This window comes from Erythrolamprus reginae, chromosome 2, assembly GCF_031021105.1.
Source record: "Erythrolamprus reginae isolate rEryReg1 chromosome 2, rEryReg1.hap1, whole genome shotgun sequence".
Classification (NCBI taxonomy): Eukaryota; Metazoa; Chordata; class Lepidosauria; order Squamata; family Dipsadidae; genus Erythrolamprus; species Erythrolamprus reginae.
The window spans coordinates 207,871,967-207,886,313 of NC_091951.1; the positions used below are offsets into that span (position 1 = coordinate 207,871,967).

Below are 14,347 nucleotides of genomic sequence, written 5' to 3' on the forward strand. Positions count from 1 at the left end.
AATGAACCTATTTCTAGGGCAATAATGAATGCCCTCCCCATGTTAAGTGTTTAATGGCTACGTTGTGCATGGGCTTGAATAATGTTCATATTAGGGCTGGAAAAACTAGTTGGAAGTTCCTGGATGACAGATTCTAGTAGATAATAAATAGTATTTATTTATTTATTAGATTTGTATGCTACCCCGAGTCTACGGAGAGGGGCGGCATACAAATCTAATAAATAAATAAATAAATAAATAAATAAATAAATAAATAAATAAATAAATAAATAAATAAATAAATAAATAAATAAATAAAATAAAATAAAATTAAATTAAATTAAATAAAATTAAATAAAATTAAATTAAATAATCGATGAGTCTTTCCTTTAGAATTTCTTGATGAGAAGATGAACATCTTCATCATTGGTATCAGCACTGATGAATGTGCTTTGGTTTGAATAACAGAATTGGAAGATACTTTGGAGGTCTTCCAGTCCAAACCCCTGCTCAGGCAGGAAACCCTATACCATTTCAGACAAATTGTTGTCCAATTTCTTCTTTAAAACTTCCAGTAATAAAGCATTCACAACTTCTGGAGGCAAGTTGTTCTAACTGTCAGGAAATTTCTCCTTACGGTAGTTCTAGGTTGCTTCTCCATCGCTTCTTGTTCTGCCTCCAGATGCTTTGGAGAATAACTTGACCCCCTCTTTTTTGTGAGATATCATGTCTGAGATATCATGTTACTCTTAGTCCTCCTTTTCATTAAATTAGACATACCCAATTCCAGCAATTGTTCTTCATTTGTTTTAGCCTCCAGCCCCTTAATAATCTTTGTTGCTCTTCTTTGCACACTTTCTAAAGCCTCAACATATTTTTCACATTGGTGAAACCAAAACTAAACACAGTATTCTAAGTGTGGCCTTACCAACGCATTATAAAGTTGTATTAACACTTGATATGATCTTGATTCAATGTCTCTGTTAATACAGCCTAGAATTGTATTGGATTTTTTGGCAGCTGCAGCACACTGCTATCTCATATTTAAGTGACTGTCCACTGGGACTCCATGTTCCTTCTCACAATTACTACTATGAAACCACTATTATAGATAGATTATAGTCTATCTCTAAAATCCTTTGGTAAAAAGATGAAGACTTGAGTGGTAGAAGCTGGTGTTAATAAAATTCCCTTCCTTAAGCTGTCTTCAGAAAACCTGGAGTGTGACTACATATATAAGAATATGCAACCTCTTTATAATTATAGGTAGTCCTTGACTTACATCCATTCATTTAATAACCATTTGAAGTTATGACGAAGTAAGTTACAATAATTCGTTTTACTTGTGACCATCACAACATCCTTGATCAAAATTTGGTTGTTTGACCACCCACATATATTTACAATGGTTGCAGTATCCCAGGGCCACTTGCAACTTTCCAAGGGCCTTCCAATTAGCAAAGTCAATAAAGAACCTGGATTCACTAATGACTGCATAGTTCATTTAAAATCCACAGTGATTCACTTAACAAGAAATGTAGCAATAAATGAAGCAATAAAGATAATAAAATCAGGTCCAGCTCACTTAACACTCCCATGACTTAGCAACAGGCATTCTGGTTCCAATTGTAGCTGTAAGTCAAGGATTACCTTTAATAATTGTGTTATTAAATCTTAGGATGTTCAGTCTCCAGGTCTATAGTTGTAAGCAGCCAGGATCTGTCTCAATGGTGCTTTTTCAAAAAGCATCTGTATTGTTTTTTAAGAAAGAAGAAGACAACGTTTCACTTCTCATCCAAGAAGCTTCCTCAATTGTGACTGGAAGCAAAACATTTTCTTCTTTTTCTTCTTTCTCATAAAACAGTCCAGTTGCCTTTTGAAAAAGTACCTTTGGGACAACGATGATCTGCATGACTGAGAATCTTCATTCAGCTGGGATCTGGGAAATTAAATCCTCTATCCTAATCCTAGGTTAGTAGATTGGGTGAGGCCAACAGGATCCATGACTGGGATGTTAAGAGGTTGAGTAAGTTTGAATAGTACGACAGGCAAGGCAATTAGAAGCTTCACACCAGTTTCAGGAGCCCGGGCATTAGCAGAAATTGGTGGAAGACATACAGTAAGTTTTTGGAGCAAAAGATGAAAAAGAGATTTTCATTGATTGGTGGGGAATGCAAGGATTTATATTCTTGGCAGACATTCTTTAAAGACGACCGTAAAGAATATAAATCCTTCCATTCCCATCATTCATTTAGAACTGAAAAAGCTTCTTGGATGAGAAGTAAAATGTTTTCAAACACAAAACCAAGAAAGTCCACTTGCTTTTTGGAAAAAGTGCCTTTGCCCCCACCCCCCACCCCTCAGCCTTTGTTCCCCTTTTCTGGATCAATCTCAATATGGGGTTCTCACCTCAACCCCAGGAGGAGAAAGACCAGAGATGGCAAGACCACAGCCTAACTAGTGACCACCTGATCATTATCAAATCATCATCAGGAAACTTCAGTATTCAAAAAGTATGGCAACTTCATAGATATGCTATTTACTTGGCAGTTGAGCCATTAAAGCACCCTTGTTCCTTCTGTGAAGAACAGAGAAGAATTGGGTAGTCGTTCATTTCCTTCCTTTTGCATGCCCAGGTTATTTGATTCTCATGACATTGTCTCCTGAGGCTACAAGCAACATGCAATTGTGGTCGGCAGCTCAGAGACTGATGCAATGCGAGCCAGCCCTCTTTCTTGCTCAGTTCAAGCCAACAAAGCAGTTCTGTACATGCTCACAGCCAGCAAGATCCATGAGTTTAATGATTATTGGTCTTCTCAGGTATGTATAGTATAAGACAAGGAATTAAAACAGAAAGAATGAAGGAAACTCTGGCTATTAATGGAACCTTAGTTGCATAGATGGCTAATGCAGTTGACAGACCTGCATTCTCTCCAAAACAAGGTAGAGTCACAACCAAGATTGGAATTATCTCCTCTCCTGAGAAGCATATCAGAATCTACTAGCTCTGCCTCCAGAAGAAAGAGTAATGATATATCCCATTGTAGAATGCTTGGCCCAACTGTACTTTAGTAAAAGGGGAGAAAATTGTGCAAGTTCCTCTGGCTAGTATTCATCACTTAAACTCTGCAGAGGGATTTTTGAAACATTATTAAACGACTACTTATTACATGCCAAATAAGCTGACTGTAAAGTAGTTCAGGATTTGATCCCTATGGAAAACTAGATCTAGAGTAAGTTCCTAAATCAGAAAGGCCTTTTTTTTTGGCCTTGATTAACTACATAAAGCAGCGTAAGAAAATTTGTACTCTCTGGTATTGTGGGAGAATGGTCTTTGTAATTCTCCAGGGCTTTCTTTTTGAAGACTTACACAAAAACACATTATAATGAAGAACAATCTGTAATTTTTTTTTTTAAAAAGTACTTACAAAATTATTATTTTCAGGAAAATGCCTTTAAATGTGTTGCTTTTGGTTGAGCATGCATTATGCATTCAATATAATGCAATTAATTTTAAATAACAAAGCTATTCCCCCACCCCTCACATTTAACAACTTTGGTTCTTAAAATAGACAGTAATAGGATATTATGGTTCAACAAGCAAAACAACATTTCACAAAAACATTTTTATTAGCTGTGAAACACATATAAAACACATACAATCTGCCATTAGGAGAAGTGGACATGAAACAGGAATGGGCCACAGTAGATGCTTACATGCTTGTTTTTAGGACTTACACAAATCTGAGAGTTGATGAAAGGAAAGTGTTATTAAGTTCTGAGTTACATGCAATGAAATACCAACTGAAAGATGGGTGAAGATTTCCAAGGATGCTTAGAAATTGTTAGCGGGCAACAATTTAAGAATCCAGGGTAACACCTTATTAGGCTTGAATTCTTGTCATCCAAAAAGCAGTGACTGAAATTGGGGAGGACCACAAGTCTGATGCAAGCAAAAATACAGCACCTCTTGTGCAACAGGCACTTGCTGGACTCCGTGGACCTGGAGCTGCTGTACTTGTCCTGGTTTAGCGGCAGAGTTACTGTTCTGGACAGGGGAGCGCTGAAAGGCAAGGAGGAGCACTTTACCCTCTCTGGGTATAGGACAAAGGCACAACTGATGGATTGTGTTATATATTTTACAATTCATGCTCGCTTGATCTTAGCTAGAAATCAGTAAGGTTCTTCCAGGTTGGAAATATTCCCTTTCTGGGAACAATTTTTACAGTGTTGTTGTTTTGTAAATTGAAAAAAAGCATCTAGGAAAGAAATGAATATTAACCTTCCATTTTTCAAGTACTTTTTCTAGAGGTTTAGAGGGGTGGATTTTGATATTTTTGATAGTCTCAGATATGGTCTCAGCTCCTAATATTGTTCTTAAGTTGTTTACTTCAGATAAAAATGGAATAATCATGAACTGTCTAAAACAAACCTACACAAAAAACAGTTTCAGTTTTAAACGACAAATGTTTCAGGACCAATATAATACAAGATTACTAAACTGAATGTCATTAACAAGAGCTAACGTAGAGATTTCATGATTCTGTCAAGAAAATTAGAGTTGTCACCAACCAAAAATCAAAGCTCTTTCAAAATAACCAAACCTATTATTACAGGTTCTAACTCTATTCACTTTCTAAAAATCTCTTAAAATTAGATTTTCCAGCAGCCTTGGGAACCCCATGGAAATAGAGGGCCCACAAGATATTGTGTACAAGATGTTGGATTACTCGCCTGTGTTCTTATTTATATTGTTTAATTGTGTTTAATGGTCTCAAACTCTTTGTTTTTTGTTGTATAGTGCAGGATTACTTTTGCAAGATGGGCAGTTATATAAATTTGATGAATAATTAAATTAACCTCAATGGCTCAAAAATATGTATATGAAGTGAAGAGGAAAGTTGTATTGTTTAACTTCAATCAGCTAACCTAAGAACCCCGAAGAATCTCCTCTTGGATTGAATGATATGGAAGAGTCTGAAGGATAACGCTGAACAAATCAAATGATAGGCTAGGTCTTTTTCAATATTTTTTTTTGTTATTAAGGCTACAATAACTGAAATTTATTTGATAACAAAAGATAGAAATTATTCATGACAGACTGATCTCCCAACTTAATGCTGAAACAGATATAAACAAATCTATCCATACAGTGTTAAACAATTATGTCACAGTAACTTTCAAACATTCTGAGGTCACTGTGGGACAAGCTGAAATTAGCCCCAAGGAAACCTGTAATCTTTGAACAAAACAGTGTTATAGAACAGGGTCCTCAAACTTTTTAAACAGGGGGCCAACTGACAGTCACCCAGACTGTTGGGAGGCAGGACCCGATGGGTGAGCATGGCTAGGTGGTCATGTCACTGGGTGGGCGTGGCTAATTTAGCAGTCCATTGTTTCATTTGCTTTTGTTTGCATGTTGCTCTTTTGGTTGGCTTTTCTTTTTACTAGACCATTTTTTAAGTTGCGTAGTGGTCCAGGATACTCAGTTTTGCAACAATTCCTCTCAGCTCCAAGGAGCTTACAATCAACAACTTTATCTCTCTCTCTTTCTCCTGGGCATCTTCTGCAGGATCCCCTTCAATCCTGGCAGAGCCCTGGGACATCTCACTGAATGCCATTCCATCCCCACTCCATCCTATTGCTACAGTGTTTTCCCCAAAATAAGACATATTCTGATATGCATTGAAATAAGCCAAATAAGCTCCCCCACACACACTTTCTGGGGAAAGTGGGGGACATGCTGGGAGCCGCTCCTTTTGTGGTGGGCACTCTTTTGGCCATGAGAGCAAGAGCAAATGAGCAAGTAAGAGGCAGAGCTCCTCTGGGCTCTGCCAACAGCAGAATGAAACACGCTCCTGCCTGTGAAGAAGAAGAGGAGGTGAGCATCGATCCCTGCCTTGCTCTCTCCTCACAGGCAGGAGCGAGTTTTTAAAACGCTGCTGGAAGCAGTCCAGGGCAGCCAAGCCAGTCCTACAAGGTGTGCGCATAACCGCCTCTCATTTGATCTCTCTCTCTCTCTCTCTGTCTCTCCTGGCCAAAAGCGTGCCTGTCGGAGAAAGAGCGGCTCCCGGCCAGGAGAGTGAGAGCAAGCGGGATGCAGGTGCGCACACATCCTGTCGGACTCGCTCGGCTCCTCTGGGCTCTGCCTAGGGCAATTTGAAACACACTCCTGCATGCGAGGCCAGTTGGGTACAACCAGCCCACAAGCCCAGGGCTTAAGCAGCACATGTCCCTGTCGCCGCCCCTTTGGCTCTGCCTCCCCCACCATCCCCTCCCTCCCTGGCTGCCTTGGGCTCCCCATCCTCCATCTGCCCTCCTCACATCCTTCAAATGTGTGTGTGTGTGTGTGTGTGCAGGTGAGGGCAGTGCGTGGGAATCCCCTGCAGGAATAGCCACTTGTTCCTTGGTGATCTCGAGCGAAGCAGGAGGGGGAAGAAGCTGAGCTGACAGCCAACTTCTAGCCAGGCTCAGTGGCAGAACCAGTCGAGTATGCACTTCCTTGTTTCTTCTAAATGTGCCCCCCCTCTCTCTCAGAAAGTGGGGGGGGGGGGAGAGACTACACATAAGACACAGCACCAGGAGAAGGAACCTTTTGGCTGTATGCTGCACGCAAGAAATCTTTCTCTCTTCAAAACTCTGCCAGGAATGAGTGCTCATGAGACTCATTGTGCCTGAGCAGCCTCTTGGAGCGAAAGGGGAGGAAGATGTTTTCTGTTCAGAGTGCAGCCAATAGGTTCCTTCTCCTAGGGCTGTGTCTTACATGCACTCTTCTCCCACCCCTGCCAAGAGAGAGAGAGGGGGACATGTTTGGAAGAGTCAAGGAAGCACCACTGAGCCCAGCTAGATGTTTGGCTGTCAGCTCGGCTTCCGTAGGCAACCCGCAAGAGTTTCTTCCCCCTCGTACTTCGCTCAAGAGTTGGAGGCAGGGGAAGATCAGTGGACACAACACCAGGAATAAGACGGAACTATTGTACAAGTCCCATGTAGGACACGTGTCTCTGGGTCCACCCCACCCCATAATTAATTTTGCATATTTGTGTTTACAGATTGACCACCAATGAAAGCTGGATAAACCTAGATACAATCCATATTAGTGGACTAACTTCAGATTTTGAGATCATACTGAATTTATCTTTATGCAACATTCTTTGCCAAAACGATTCTTTAGTTTGTCTTTTAAAAATCTTGCCTTTTTGTTGCTGCTGTTTTTTTATTTTTACATTATTTGTGTTTATAGTGAACTAATTTTTAAAATGCACTAGGGTTCCTCCAAAACTCTCAGTGGTTGTTTTCATTAATTAAGTGAGAAATAAAATTATTTTAATTATTAAATTATTATCAAAAACTAAATTATTATCAAAAACTAACATGCAAGATCAGTAATCCCCAATAATTCCCAAAATACCAGCCCATACGAGATGATTCCTCTAGGCAATTTTAGAAACAATTATCATCTACCAAAAAGAAATCATCTACCAAAATACTTACCGGTATGTCATTTCCCTTCCCTCGCCGCTAACATTATTTCAGAAACAGAAGACTGAAACAGCTCTATACAGCCTAAACTATCATTGTCAGCCATAAATACCTCTTTTGAGTCATGCATATAGGATCAACTGCAACACATAACATACCTATTACATATAGGTGGTCTTAGACTTGCAATAGGGACTGGAATTTCTACTATTAAGCAGTAATAAACTGTCTGCATTGCTTAACAATGGGGATTCCTATAATTCTGGTTGTCATTGTTAACTGAATGCCACAGGCATTAAAGCAGTGCTTCTCAATTATTTTCTGTTATCCCCCCTCCTCCCCAGAAGAAGTAAACAATTTTGACCCGCCCAACTCTTCATTGGGATGATTTGGCACATTTTCGCTGAAAAAATTCAAGCAGCTTATCAGCGTGATTGGAGTGTAATGTGTCTAAGTAACACCTTAATTTATTTGGCTTCATGCTGTCCTCTGCCAATATTTTTAGACACAATCTAGACATACTGATTTTTCCTTGTCTCGCACCGTAGTCACAGTAAAGCCAAGTGCTATATACACTTTGTCATATTTCCTCGTCTTAGCTTTTGGGAGACTTGCGTTTCTCTCATTAACTCTGTCTCTCTGTCCCTTTCTTTTCATCTCTGTTAAATATTTTTCCCTGGAATTATATGTAGGATGTAACAGTAAATTGGATTACAAGTGCCCAGATTGTAATCCTATGACTGCAGGGGTGCCGGGACAGATGGAATTCTATGAGGATCAGTTGCAACCATCATTTTTTCAGCACCATTGTAATTCTGAACAGTTGCTGAACAAATGGTTGTACGTTGAGAACTACCAATATGCAATTTAAATTTGCCAAGCAGATATTTGTCGAGAGGTGCTGCTACTTATCCCAGGAGAAAGTATTTTTTTCACTGTTTGTTATTAGACCAAAATGGAATCAGCAAAATCTCTCCTAATTTTTTAAAGATCACTGAGGGTCTGATCAAGTACCAGGCCAAATTATTGATTTACTGGGATCTTTATCATTACAATTCTTTCTCTTCTGATTCTAAAACATCTTAATTTATATTCAGTGCCAACAAATCACTGGTACTTCAACGCATACAAATACTAGGCTTGTGTTGACTCTGCAAGAACAACGTTAGCACAGCAGAGCATAGTTGTAAATCACATTATGACTTATTCCCTAAGAGATGAAACAGATTAAAAAATTACCAGAATAGTCCTAGGAAAGGGCTTTTTGATAATATAGTGGTACCTCTACTTATAAACTTAATTCGTTCCGTGACCAGGTTCTTAAGTAGAAAAGTTTGTAAGAAGAAGCAATTTTTCCCATAGGAATCAAAGCAAATAATGTGTGCAATTGAGGAAACCACGGGGAGGGTGGAGGCCCTGTTTCCTCCCAGAGATTCCTAGAGAGGCCCCACAGAGGCTTCTCCCCGCCTTTTCCGTCCCTGTTTCCTCCCAGGAGATTCTTAAGAGAGGCCCACGGAGGCTTCTCCCTTCCGGTTACAGTTTTGGAGATGCGGGTTTGTAAATGGAAAATGGTCCTTACGAAGAGGCAAAAAAATCTTGAACACCCGGTTCTTATCTAGAAAAGTTCGTAAGTAGAGGCGTTCGTCGGTAGAGGTACCACTGTACAAAGCTTTTTTTTCTCGAATTATCTTTCCTGCATAAGATAGATGAAAGTAGCCTATTGAAAGGACTGTAATGACATAATATATATGAGTCGGGTTGAGAGCTCTATTGCTAAGATTTATTAAGAATTACCATTATTTAAAGTTTGGTGTGAGGTAATCAGCAATGAAGATCTTGTGCAATAATATATTTCAAGAGTATTTAAGCAGAAAATCTTTTAATAAATTTGGCATTTCAGAAGAGATTGATCTGTCTTCTATTCTTGCCCACAATGAAAACTGAAACCTAAATCTCAGATTTACACTAATTTACTGAATTTCTGATTATGAGGAGTAGAATAAAATGGGTCTCAGATAGGAAAAGCCAGATTATTAACCAATGTACAAAACAATGTAGGGGCGGGATTGGGAAAGCAACTAAGGAGCCACATTCATCAGAATACTATTTCCCTAGCATACAAAACAAAACCTCATTCCACTCAGCAGGGAGACATCATCCACTGGGGTTCACATAGAGCTGTTCTGATTAATAGATTTTTAGATTTTCTTTGTTTTCTGTTGTTTTCATTGTAGCTCTGAATCACTTTGATTTCAATTCCAAAATGGTGCTTTAGGTATTCCTGAGCATATAGACCTGTGATGGCGAACCTATGGCATGCGTGTCAGAAGTGGCACGCAGACCCATCTTTCTACACATGCAAACTGTTATCTATTGCTCTTCTGGGTTCCAGCACACCTGCCAGCTGGTCTTCACACATGCGGGAGCACCGGAAACCGGAAGAGCAGCTGTCTGGTGTGCATGTACGCGCCAGGGAGACAATCTTCCAGTTTGTGGTACGTTCATGCGCACCAGCCAGCTGGCCTTCGTGCATGCATGTATGCTAAAAACTGAAGACCGGTGGCCAGTGTTCAACCAGAAGATCATCTTCCTGACATGCGCACCAGGCAGCTGTTCTTCTGGTTTCTAGTGTACACCAGTCAGATGCACTTCATGCACACATGCATGCAAGAAACTGGAAGACTAGGTGGCTAGTGGGCATGCGCACACCGGAAAACGGAGGATCAACTTCCCAGTGCATATATACTGACCTCTGGAATATCAGCATGCACACTACCATTTCTCGCAGTCCTCGGAGAGGGGCGGCATACAAATCTAATAAATTATTATTATTATTTCGGCACTCGGTGCCGAAAAGATTTGCTAACATTGATATAGATGATACAAATTCAGTATTTATCTTCAGTTTTCTAAAGCAGCCATGGTGTCTTTCTCCCTTTTGATAACATACAGCTGCTTTAAAGTGTTTTGGATAGGTGCTACATTCTCCTTTCCATGATCTCAGAAGTACTGTTTTGGAATTACATGAAAAAATACACCTTCTATTCAATTCATCAGGCAGTCTTTCTGCTTGGATTTATCCTATTCTGCCTGATCTCTGCTAATCACAGAATGTAACAGACAGAAAAAATAAGCAGTACAAATTCTTTATATATACTTTAAAAGCAATTAATGCAATCAAATTCTGCAGCTGCCATTTTATTGTACGTCAAATTGTAGGTAAAAAATAACTTATTTTTCTTATGAAGAGGACCGCAATCATGCTTTTCATTTGGATATATTGCCTTAGAGATTGTTTGATATCTAAGTGGCCAACACATATTGATTTTTTTCAACAGTTAACAATATTGCTGGAATGAGAAACTATGTACCTGTTTTTGGTCTAATTAACAGTGAGATGGAAACTTAATCAGGATTGACTAACTAGGTAAAGGAACTAAAAGCAGGCAGGGAAAGGGAAAGACAGAACTGGAAGACAGATGTGAAGATAAGCAACACCCAAAGGCAATGAAAGTCACACTGCAGTTTCTTTGATACACAGCAAACAGGACATCTACATACACAAAACTTGAAAAATCTAAATCTATATATTTGATCACTCACCTCAGGTGAAGAATGGACTTGTTGCACACCATGTACAGTCAAAGCTATTGATCCTCCTTTGCTAGTTTGTTGTGTATTCTGTACCACAAGTCGCTAAAACAATTGGCATAAAAAAGGCCTGATTATTTTTAGAAGAACTATGATAAGATGAGCAAATCATTAAGAAGCAAGACTAACTGGTAAATTGCTATGTTCGTTGGACCAAACTATCTATTTATACATATTCAGTAGGTTGTACCAAAAATTGCTTTATTGTTTGCCTCAATTTACAATGATGCTACAAATTGTCCCATTTATATACAAAGATACTGTATTATATACACGTGCATGGAAAATGTTCCTTAAAGAGTGCCCCAACTATTTCTGTTTTTCGTCATTTCCAAAGGGCAGTAAACAAGACCAAGCTTGATAAAAATAATATGTAGGCTCTACCCAAAGCAGCCCCCCAAATGTAGATAAATTACATCCTGTTTCAACTTTTTCAAATAATGAAATACTTTTTTCTGTTAGAGGCAGCAGTTGCCCCACTTATATTCTATAGGTTAGGCATTTAAAATCATGCTTATGGTGTGTTTTCTAAGTTTAAAACTGTTTGCTGTACTTGCTGCATTATTCCTTGTTTTGGATCATTTTCTAAGTTCGAACTTCTGCTGCTTAAAAGTTAAAATTACTCATTCCAATTATTTCAACAAAATTGTTTTGTTCTGTTTAGCAGCCAAAAAGTACTGTATACTTTTATTGTACAATATTGATAAATACATCTTTGAATACAATTACTTCTTAATTACTAATCCGAATTTCAGTCCTGAAACATTGGAGAATATGAACTTTTGTACACTTTCTGAAAGTGCACAATGATATATCTTGATACATTTCTTAATTTATATGCCGCTCTGAGTCCATTTTGGAATGAGCTGCATATAAATACAATCAATCAATCAACAATTCTGCATATTTTGTGCTAAATGTATATACTTTGTCCACTTAGGCACTCATGACTTCTTCATCCCATTCCAAAACTTTTGTCCAAAAATTCAACAATCCTCTCTTTGATGTCTTCATCAGGTTCCCCTGAAAGAGTCTCAAAATTAATTCTTAATTCCTAGTACCACATTATCTATTTTTTCCCCATCTCTTATTTCTGTTTTATTTTTAATTTATTGAACCTCTTATTTGTATTAGATTCTTCAATTTTTTATTTCCCTTTTACTATATCCTTGGCACCTTTAGTCCCATTCAGCAATCTGTACATCTACAATCAGATCATTATTTGTAACTTTCCCTTGCTTAATGAAGCCAACAAATCATATGTATCAGCAAATCAACACAAGATCTTTGTTCCCTCGGATGTATTGTATATACAGGTGAAACTCAAAAAATTAGAATATCATGTAAAAGTTCATTTATTTCAGTAATGCAACTTAAAAGGTGAAATTAATATATGAGAGAGACTCATTAATGCAAAGCAAGATACTTCAAGCTGTGATTTGTCATAATTGTGATGATTATGGGGTACAGCTCAGGAAAACCCCAAATCCACAATCTCAGAAAATTAGAATATTGTGAAAAGTTGCAGTATTCCAGGCTCAAAGTGTCCCACTCTAATCAGCTAATTAAACCATAACTTCTGCAAAGAGTTTCTGAGCCTTTAAATGGTCTCTCAGTCTGCTTCAGTAGGAATCACAATCATGGGAAAGACTGCTGACCTGATAGTTGTACAGAAAGCCATCATTGATACCCTCCATAAGGAGAGAAAGCTTCAAAAGGAATTGCAAACAAAGTTGAATGTTCCCAAAGTGCTCTATCAAAGCACATTAATAGAAAGTTATAGAATAATAGAAAATAGAAGAAAAAGGTGCACAAGCAGCAGGAATGACCGCAGCATGGAGAGGATTGTCAGGAAAAGGCCATTCAAAAGTGTTTCACAAGGAGTAGATTGAGGCTGGAGTCAGTGCATCAAGAGTCACCACACACAGACGGATCCTGGACATGGGCTTCAAATGTCATATTTCTCTTGTCAAGCCGCTCCTGAACAACAACATCAGAAGGGTCTTACCTGGGCTAATGAAAAACAGGCCTGGTCTGTTGCTCAGAGGTCCAAAGTCCTCTTTTCTGATGAGAGCAACTTTTGCATCTCATTTGGAAAACAAGGATTCAAAGCATGGAGGAAGAACAGAGAGGTACACACTGCAAGATGCTTGAAGTACAGTGTGAAATTTCCACAGTCTGTGTTGATTTGCTGATTTTGGAGCACTTCAGGCTTCCTTCCACAGATGAACTTTATGGGGATGCTGACTTCATTATCCAGCAGGACCTGTCACCTGCCCACACTCCCCAAAGCACCAAAATCTGGTTCAATGACTGTGGGATTACTGTGCCTGATTAGGCAGCAGGTTAGCCTGACCTGAACCCCACAGACAATCTAAGGGGCATTGCCAAGGGAAAGAGACCAAACAATGCAGAAGAGCTGAAGGTCACTACTGAAGCATCCTGGTCTTCCATAACACCTCAGCAGTGCTACAGGCTGATAGCTTTCTTTCCATGCCTCATTGAGCCAGTAATTGCTGCAAAAAGGGCCCAAACCAAGTACTGAGTACATATGCATGCTTATACTTTTCAGAGGTCCGATATTGTTCTTTTTACGATCCTTGTTTTATTGATTGCAAGTAATATTCTAATGTTCTGAGATGCTGGATTTGGGGTTTTCATGAGCTGTACCCCATAATCATCACAATTATGACAAATCACAGACAGAACTTGCATTGCATGTAATGAGTCTCTCTAATATATTAGTTTTACCTTTGAAGTTGCATTACTGAAATAAATGAACTTTTACACGATATTCTAATTTTTTGAGTTTTACCTGTATTATTTATTTAATAAACTAAAAAATGCTTTAAAGTAAATAATATTCCAAACTCAATCATCTTCTTAATTTGTTTTAAACATTCTTACTTCAAATTCTTAATAAGCTTTTTGCTTTTAATTGTTTTAAATCCTTCTATTTATTTTTAACATAACCTGGGTTGAAGGATAGTCTATTGTTCAGACTCTGTAACTTTTACAAATAATATATTCCAAATTTACAGTAGAAGGTGAAGATTTTGGCAAACCCAGTAATTTTAAGCAGACTCCATTCAAAGTTATGAACTTGATATTTCTTTCACAACTCATGGTGTTCTACTGATGAGTTGCCTTTTGGGTCCTATGCATCTCCTCACAATGAGCTGCCTTCCAGAGTGCAAATGGGCATTCTCCTGGTCTTGACTTGTCACCTGGTCAACAG

General features: G+C 38.6%; 1 protein-coding gene across 7 annotated transcripts in view; it reads right to left on the reverse strand.

Annotated features, from left to right (window-relative positions):
• The window catches only part of RFX1 (regulatory factor X1), a 59,522-nt gene that overhangs the window by 24,555 nt on the left and 20,620 nt on the right, over positions 1 to 14,347 (reverse strand). For 4 of the 7 annotated variants that reach the window (XM_070741538.1, XM_070741537.1, XM_070741534.1 and 1 more), the window contains exon 7: positions 11,062 to 11,154. In XM_070741538.1, coding sequence (XP_070597639.1) covers positions 11,062 to 11,154 — 93 coding nt within the window. Of the gene's footprint in view, positions 1 to 3,946; positions 4,043 to 11,061; positions 11,155 to 14,347 lie in introns of all 7 variants that reach the window. The other 3 variants (XM_070741536.1, XM_070741533.1, XM_070741535.1) reach the window with 1 other exon arrangement.